The sequence below is a fragment of the Papaver somniferum genome, chromosome 5 (genome assembly GCF_003573695.1).
Source record: "Papaver somniferum cultivar HN1 chromosome 5, ASM357369v1, whole genome shotgun sequence".
Lineage (NCBI taxonomy): Eukaryota > Viridiplantae > Streptophyta > Magnoliopsida > Ranunculales > Papaveraceae > Papaver > Papaver somniferum.
The window spans coordinates 198,006,585-198,016,129 of record NC_039362.1 but is presented as its reverse complement, the minus strand read 5'-3'; the positions used below and the strand labels follow the sequence as shown (position 1 = coordinate 198,016,129).

The 9,545-nt window shown below is 36.1% G+C and overlaps 1 protein-coding gene across 1 annotated transcript in view; it reads left to right on the top strand.

Moving 5' to 3' along the window:
* Nucleotides 1-6,442: 6,442 nt before the first annotated feature.
* Nucleotides 6,443-9,545, top strand: part of LOC113284223 — a 5,388-nt gene continuing 2,285 nt past the window's right edge. Inside the window, exons 1-4 of the mRNA XM_026533636.1 lie at nucleotides 6,443-6,922; nucleotides 7,993-8,391; nucleotides 8,479-8,652; nucleotides 9,217-9,534. Coding sequence (XP_026389421.1) covers nucleotides 6,593-6,922; nucleotides 7,993-8,391; nucleotides 8,479-8,652; nucleotides 9,217-9,417 — 1,104 coding nt within the window. The 5' untranslated portion in view covers nucleotides 6,443-6,592 and the 3' untranslated portion in view covers nucleotides 9,418-9,534. The remainder of the gene's footprint in view (nucleotides 6,923-7,992; nucleotides 8,392-8,478; nucleotides 8,653-9,216; nucleotides 9,535-9,545) is intronic.

Sequence of the window (9,545 nt, the reverse complement as noted above, 5' to 3'; positions counted from 1 at the left end):
GGTGGAGCCGTCTATTCGTGAGAAAAGTACCCTAATTAGGTGAAATCTCTTACGGTCGCTCGTTTAAAGACTTCTGTGGGATCTATAAGCTTTTCGAGTACCATTGGTGGGAAACTAGATATTTGCAGTGTTATTAGTTTTTGATTATTGATTTGGTTGACTAAAGTTTGTTGTAACTTTGATTGCACCTAGATTTTTAATTCTTGAGAATCTTCTCCTCTGATATAAGATTCACTCAAACTAGATCAAAGTATTGACGGGATCTTTAAAACCATCTTCCGATCTAAAGACATCTTGTGATAATCCATTGTTAACATACCCCATTCTGTGCGCGATTGATCACAAGAGGATTCAAGTATTGTTGTGCAGGTATTTGAAGGCAATGGAAGATTTGAAGACGAAGAAGAATTCTTATTAGTTTTCGTATCTTGTAGATTTAGTGCACAAACCTTGATCGTATGGGATCCAAATGAAATCGGTTTATCTTTGATAAACTTGATTGATTAGTTGTGCGAGATCAACATCACTTTATAGTTTCTCTTTGAGATCTATATTGATTGATTGCGAATCTAGAAATTGATTATTTCGGTATTCAATATTTAGATTGATCTAACCAGAAAAGGGAGTGTAATAGATTAAACATAAGAGCCTTTGTCAATGACTCATTAAAATCTTCTAGCAAGATTGATTAGAGTGGTTATCAAACAAATTCTTCCTTTGCTGTTTGGAATATGGTTCAAAGGACTTACCATTCACATGCGTGACTCTTGAAATCGAAGACACAGGGATACTGAGGGAACTAAGTATCTAGGGGTAGTCTACTTGGTCTCAAAAATACGAAGTTGGTATTAAATTTTGTATAACGGATTAATTCATGGAGTATTCAAAGCTGGACTCGGTCCCGGGGTTTTCTGCATTTGCGGTTTCCTCGTTAACAAAATCTTGATATGCCATTTACTTTACTATTCCGCATTATAACTATTTTGTTGTAATTAAAGTAAATTTCACTTGTACGTTAATTCCGTAACACTTGATATTGATCCTATAGATTTTCGGTTATTACCGAACCTATTATCAAGTGCACACTTTGTTGTCGTACCGTCTCGATCTTGTCTCCATTGTCAGTCACACACGTGACCTTGTTGTTGTATTGTCCCGATCTCGTATCCATAGACTATCACACGAAGTGTGAACCGAATCCGCTGTATTGTCTCAACTCTGTCCATAGACGATCACATTCGGTAGAGGACTTATATGTGGTTAAATTAAAAGAATATGGTGTATTTGGGTACCCTCGTCTTTCAGTATTACTAAGCTCGAACAGAAGGATGACGAGTTCTTTGTTGTCGATACGTCTTCAGGTTTTTCATATTTTTATGAGTTTTTTCAATATATCTAGAATTCCTAGTCTAAAATAACGAAGTTGACTTCAGTAATTTAATACAAAACCAACCTCGAGTTTTGTAGCTAAAATGACAACCGATTTAACATACCAATGCTTGTTGAGTTCAACCGAGCAGTGCTCTAATAATATAATATATTTGCTACTTCAGCAGTTGTAAATGAATGCAACTATATCGTCAAAGGTGTGTCTTCCGTCCCCTTAGGGCCTTAGCTGCTATAAACCGTGTCGAAATTGAAGTTGCTGACGTCATTTTTGGTTTCTCCCTTACTTCATAAACTGGTCTATGAAAGATTATATTAGAAAATGATGCTCTAATGGTGATTAATTTCTTAAATGGATTCAATAAATAATACCCTTGGCAGCCTGAATATAAGTTCATAAAAATCTAAGACTTGGAGAAATTTGATTATATTGACTACGCTTTTATCCAAAATGAGGAGCTCATTCCTTAACTAAACTTTCTTTATCTGTCCATACTTCAAACTGGTGAATATGGTATAGGAATTTGTTTTCTTCGTGTACTGCTCTTCTCTAAGGTGATAGCAATATCTGGTTTACTTTTGATTTGTTTGTTAGTTCTCCCCTGTAGCAATAATAAATTAAAATCTATTTACGACTGCTTTTTTAGGAATACAAATAAAGTGGTTCTCTACAGACTACCGTAAAAAACAATGTAAAAACTGCCCTCTCACATGAGGGCGGGTCCCATCCCCTTTGGAGATTAACAGGGCAACTTTTGGTCCCTACCATGTGAGAAAATGTGAGAGATGGTTTTTAGACGGGTTTTTTTGGCGGTCCATAGATACTTTTTGATACAAATATGCCCCCACTTTTTTTGAAACTAAATGCTTGAGTGCTTGCAATCTGAGATTCGACACAACAAGCATTAACATTATAAAACTTAAACTTAAAATTTGAGGGTTTCGTTCAAAGAGTTTATCGTTGTGGAAATTGCATTTGATACTGGGGATACCTGTGGTATTCATGTGTTACATTTACATTGAGAATACTATTTATATCCTAAGAGAAACGTCCATTATCGTATGATGAGTTTCATATCTTAAGGAGAAAAGACTCCTCAGATAATACAATCAGGAGTTTTATTATCCATTCTCCCTAGAGCCTAACAAACATGCTCAAGGTCTTTTACTCATTGAAAATCTCTTGAGATATCATTTAAGAAGTTTTTTTTTTCCGATTTTTAGAAGTAAAAATATCATAAGTTAGTTTGGGTACTCAATTTCTGAATTGACTTCCAAAAATAAAAAATTAACTTTTTCTGAAGCGAAATGTTTTCTCTTCCAACTGTGGGTTCTGAAAAAGTGGGGGTACAACAACCACACCCAATATTTCGCTTAGCAATCTGTATGGAAAAACTCCAATATACTTTCTAGAGAATCAACTAGACAGTCAGACTCAATCTAGAGAAAAGTATATTGAGGAGTTAATATCTCTCTCACTTGATTTGATCTTTACTCAAGCAAATAAGAATTTGCGAGTCTTTATCAAATACAAGGATAATAAACTTGGATGGTACCAAAGACCAATATCCAATGATCAATCAATTTCCAATCAACAACCAAAGTTGGATTTCATAATTGATCGATACGACACACAACCTGTGATATTTCAATTATATAACAAAATATAATGCGGAATAGAAATAATAAAGACACCAGAAATTTTGTTAACGAGGAAAACGCAAATGTAGAAAAACCCCGGGACCTAGTCCAGATTGAACACCACACTGTATTAAGCCACTACAGACACTAGCCTACTACAAACTAACTTCGGTATGAACTGTAGTAGAGTCCCAATCAATCTCACACTGATCCAAGGTATAGTTATGCTCCTACGCCTCTGATCCCAGCAGGATGCTACGTACTTGATTCCCTTAGCTGATCTCACCCACAATTAAGAGTTTCTACGACCCAAAGTCGAAGACTTTAATAAACAAATCTGTATCATACAGAAAAGTCTACATAATAGATAGATCTGTCTCCCACAGATAAACCCACAAGTTTTGTTCCATCTTTTGATAAATCAAGGTGAACATGAACCAATTGACAACCCGGACTTATATTCCCGAAGAACAGCCTAGTATTATCAATCACCTCACAATAATCTTAACCGATGCAGCGAAAGAAGATAATGTGGAATCACAAACGATGAGACAAAGATGTTTGTGACTACTTTTTTATCTTGCCTATCGGAGATAAAGATCTCAAGCCAATCGTTACGATTGTACTCAAAACGATAGAAGATGCAAGATCAAATCACACAACTTTGAGAAAGTAGTATCGGTATGGCTTCACAATCCCAATGAAGTATTTAAGTCGTTAACCTGGTTTTTAAGAAGAAACAAAAGGAGAATCGACTCTATCTAATACAACTAGTATCACACAGAAGGTGTGGGGATTAGGTTTCCCAGTTGCTAGAGTTCTCCCTTATATAGTCTTCAAATCAGGGGTTGCAATTAATGTTAGCTTGTTAACAAAGCATTCAATATTCACCGTTAGATAAAAACCTGATTAGACTTAAGCTAATATCTTTGAACCGTTAGATCGAAAACTTAGCTTGTTATACACAAATGAAATGTACTATTTTGGGTTTATGTAACCGTACCCAAACATGAACATTTGTTGGTTCAACAATAGTTAACCAATGTTTATCCACATGAGCACTTTCATATCATGTTCTTCTTCACCATAACTAGTTCAAATGGCTCAAATGAACTAGTTAGAGAGTTGTCCAATTGCAAGAAAATCTTATGTAACTACACAAGACACAATCGAAGCAAAAACGACTCGAATCGGTTCATGAATTATATAGCCACGGTTTGCATTTAGCATTCCTTAGTTAATATAAATAAGTTCACAAAAAATCGTCTTTAGATATAACCAGCTTAAGTTCGCAGACTTAGTTCGCGAACTTAAGCTCTCGGAAGGAGTTCTCAAACTCAGCAGATTTTCTCGGGTCGAGAACTTCTGCCAGTCCGCGGACTGGGTTCGCGGACTGAGTTCACGACTCTTGTTCCGGTTCTCTTGATCAACAAAGTTCGCAAACTTCGGTTCAAGGAAAAAGGACTTATACATATATGTGTTTCCATACAATGCTTATATCCATCATTGGTTATTTAATCTAAACTCTCATTTCAACCATTGAAACATTCTTAGAGGACATTTCGTCAAAGTAAGCAATTTTCAAAGTGATTGAAACGTGTCATGACTTTCGTCACTAGGTAAAGATGAACTTGGCCAAAGAAAAAGCTTACCAACATATATTTCGAGAAATAGATAGGCGAGTTAAACTCGGCTCGAAATAGGAAATGTGTATAATCAAAGTCTATATAGCAAAACGACTTTTGTCTCAAAATAGGAGATAGTGTAGATAGATTTTTGAGTGATAGATAAGTTCAAGTCTCCACATACCTTTTAGTCGATGAAGATCCACTAGTTCCTTGAGTAGTCCTTCGTCTTGTATGATAATTTCCATGGAATTCTTGAGCTCAACTACACTTTCTATCCTAGTCCAAGACTTAGCTATAATAGGCTAGAAATCAAGACTTATAGTTTTGATCACTAACATTGACAAACATGCTTGAGATAGAAACACATGTGAGTTCGACCGAGCAATGCTCTAACAGTTTCTGACTTCTATTTTCAAAAAAACACTTATGTACCCAAACCCCTCTTAAATCTATTTTTTATAGAAAACCCAGGCACATGATCGCCTAAGAGGGTATTTGGAACTCTGGACACTATTTAAGACTTAATTAATTCGAAAAGCATAAAATAGTCCGAGAACACAATCTCAGAATGAGTTCGAAAAACATAATAATCTTTTTTGTTGGAAGAAAATTATTTGCTTATGATTTTTGGGATTGATTTTTACTTTTGGAGTGGCAGTCCATAGATACTTTTTGATACAAATATACCCCATTTGTTTTGAGAATATATTCTCGAGTGCTTGCAATATGAGCTTCGACACAACAAACATTAACATTATGAAAATTAAACTTAAAATTTGAGGGTTTCGTTCAAAGAGTTTGTCGTTGCGGAAATTGCAATTGATACTGGGGATACTGGTGATATTCATATGTTATATTTACATTGCGGACACTATTTGTATCCTAAGAGAAGCGTCCATTATCGTATGAAGAGTTTCATGTCTTAAGGAAAAAAGACTCTTTGGATAATACAATCAGGAATTTATTGTCCATTCTCCCTAGACCCTAACAAACATGCTCAAGGTCTTTTCCTCTTTAAAAATTTCCTGAGATACCATTCAAGAAGTTTTTTTTTCGACTTTTGGATGGTAAAAACGTCAGAAATTAGTTTGGGTACACAATTTCTGAATTGACTTCTAAAAATAAAAGAATTAACTTTGTCTGAAACGAAACGTTTTCTCTTCCAACTTTTGGTTCTGACTTCTATTTTTAGAAAAGTACTTATGTATCCAAATCTCTCTTAAATTTATTTTCTACAGAAAATCCCAGGCACATGATTGCCTAAGAGGGTGTTTTGAACTTTGGACACTATTTTAAAACTTGCTTTTAGACTTAATTAACAATAATGATAGGTTTACCGGGAGAATCCCCTAAAACTTATTTTTATGCTTAATTAACAATAATGATAGGTTTACCGGAGGAATCTACCGGGATTCTCCCGTGAGAGACACAAAAACCTGTCATCCCTGTTTTCTCATGATGGTCCCCGGAGCTCCCTTATTTGTGTCTCTCGCGGAAGAATCCCGGTCATTGTAACATCGTCCACTTAATTAATTCGAAAAGCATAAAATAGTCCTAGAACACAATGTCAAAATGAGTTCAAAAACATAATAATCTTTTTTGTTCGAAACATATTATTTGCTTATGATTTTTAGGATTGATTTTTACTTTGGGAGTGGCAGAAGTGTGCTCTTCAACTTCGGGTGGTCAAAATCAAACGCCTTTTTAAGCTATTCTCGTTCCGTCTCCGTTAGTTCAACTCTGACTTAAATTCCACGCACAAACACCAAAAGGAAATAAATTCCTTTCGTTCCCAAAATAAACGAAAGAAATCCTCCCTCCCTAAATTAGTCCACGAGCTCTCTCTGCATTCGTAAAAGAAACCCTAATTCATTCTCTCTAATTAGGGTTTTTGTCATCAATCTTCAATTAAGGTTTTTTTTTACTGTCAATCGATCATGCAGCAGACTACAACAATGTTAAAGTTCACTCCAACTTTTCATCCTCCTAATAGAATAATCAAGAAACCCCAAACTCACTTCACCAATTTTCCCAACATACACAAGATCACCAACAACAAACCCTTCCAAATTACTAATTCTCCCAACATAAACATGACCACCAACAACAAGCCCTTCCACATTTCATCCTGCAGTAAGAAGGATAACGCGGATGCAAATTCTGTATTGAAGAAGGATGCACCAAAGAACTCTACATTGACCAGTGAGAAGGAGTTGCAGTTGTCCGTTTCTTCTGCTTTTGAGCCAATTTTCTCAGCTGTTAAATGGGTAAGTCCTTCAAATCTTTTATTCTTTTTTCAGTAGAGAGTTTAAAATTTGATAAGGAAAAAAGAAAACTAGTACTGTTACAATAGGCTACACTACACTGCCCCCAATATGCCTGAGTTGACCAATAAAGGGGGTAGTTCTAAACCACTCGCTCTCCATTGCTCATAAGACGATTGAACTCTTAACTAACACTTACAGCTCTTTGATTTTAATTTGCCGTTACTCTAAATTGCACTCACCCATATGACCCAGCAATTTGCAAAGATGAGCATAGGCCACTAACTGAGTGGTGACCCCTTTAGTCGCTGCGGAGAAAAAGGCGTCCCTGCTTTGCTCCTCTCTTAAATTGTAAGCTTACAGGAAATAGTCCCAAATTTTAGCAGAAAACTTATGATGGCCTAGTTATATCGCAAATCTTTTAGATAAACCTCTTAAAGAAGAAACGGTCATCCCATTCACTCCGATTGGGATGCCCTTACTCTGACATGTCTCGTGGTAGGAGTAACATGAAGCTCAGAATTATGACAGAATAATTGAGCCTTTGGTGGTACATGCTTCACCCAAATACATCTGTGAGGTAGACTGTTGGAGCTCTGAGTTGCTTCTTGCTTTAGTGGAGAATCCTGTGGAGAGTTCACAAACCGGATAATCTTCACCATCATTCAACAAAGGACTGCCTAAGAAGGAGAACAATTCAGTTATCTCTGTCATCTCAGCCTCATTTGGGATTTTTTTCATTAAGATATTTCATGCTCCATTAGCCATATCTCACCCAGTTTTGCTTGTTATTGAGTAGATAACTTGTAGTACCTTGGAAAGGTAGTCTTCAAAGTGATGTTCTCTATCCATTTATCCCACCGGAACCTAATTGAGTATCCACACTTCTTAAGACAGTCGAAACAATCTCCTCAACAATGTGTTTCTTTTTCTGAATGCCCTTCCAAAGCCCTTTACCTTGTGGAAGATTTCTTTCTTGAACCCACATATCATCAGAATTACCAGCCATTTTACCTTCAAATTTTCTTATATTTTTTCTACTGTATGCTAATGCTAATGATTTTCTACTGTAGGTGTTTTCATCTCTGACTAAATTGGTTTCACCCTATACAAGTACATCCAAATTCAATGTTAAGCATGACCAGTTATTGTCCGAGCACACTGGAAAGGAGATTGTCGGGGTTGTTCAGCATGTGGTTCGTGATCATGACGGATTACTGGAAATGACTGTACTATGTGAACATGGTTTATTGAAGAATCTTAAAATCAGTAGCTCTGACGTTGTCAATCAGACCTTATTCAATGAGGAGGAGAACGAGAAAATGCGGAGGATTTATACAGTAGTAGAGTGCAAGGACAATGATTTTGAGAAGATGGAGGAGGAGATAAAAGATATTATAAATGCTCATGATGAATTGAAATGCAATTCTAAGTATAACTTTGTTGGGCTGGAGTCAGCTTTTCCTATAAAGGTATAAATTCAAAGTTTCTAGAATGGATGCGAATTGTTTTGTTATATGCTCTGAATTCACTATTTATTTATTTTATTCTAATTACAGATCCTAGTGAAGAGTTATGTTACATTGTCCAAATTGAAAACTCCTCGCTTCGAGCACTACATGGAACTAAGGAGGAAAGTGCTCTCAGAGATTGATGAAATCCGATGCAAACATGGTGGGATAAGGATGAAAGTGAAGTGCTCGCAGAGATTGATAAAATCCAACGCAAATGAGGTATAGCGAATGTGTCAATAGCTAATGAATGTGTTTACAGCTCTTATTATAATACTTAGTAGTTTCAGCCTAGTCTTTACTTTTAGTTTTTCTTCTTAGAAGATAATTGCATCTTTTGGAGCTACTGCAATACAAGTTTAGGAAGTGAAGCTCAAGTTTATGTAAATGATGAATTTAATGTCTGTTTGTGCAAACTTAATATTCCACATTGCGAATATGTTAATTTACAATTCTTACGGTCTCCCTATAGGGCAACATGAGATATGCAGCACAGGAACATAATAGTCTACATGGTTCTTTATCTTCTTGTTTGGAGCAAACTGTGAAGTAGCTAGGGCTATGTTCTTCCACAACTGGTTTGACATGACTTTGTGTGTTTCATGAGTACTAAATATTGTGGTAGCAGGTAGCGGGTTTACACTCAGCAATCATTTTGTATGTTTTTAGATGAATTTAGTTTTTGTTGGAATGAATGCATTGCCCTATTTAAACAGCCTTTGTTTTTTTATAGGTACCTTCTTCATTTTTTCCTAAATTTAAGTTTGGTTTACTTCGTTCTTCCAGACTCTTTCGAACCTTGGTTTGCTGCATATCGTTCAACAACAGACGTCACTCTGCCTGCACCTGGAAGAGAGTCTGTGGAATCCATCAGAAAGAGAGATTGTTTTTTGGAGCCTGAGAAATAGGGAAAGCATAGTTTCATCCTTGTCAAAAGACTGGAACATATCTGCTGGCTTTTCTTGCTTGAACCGCATCACCTATTGACATGGCCTTTCTACTGGAAAGACCTTATATCTTTTCTTTGCCAAAACATGATCCTTTCATTATTTTGTCAGTTCATATGCCAATGGTGAACAATCAGTTGGTGTTGGAAATTGGAAGGTTCATCACTT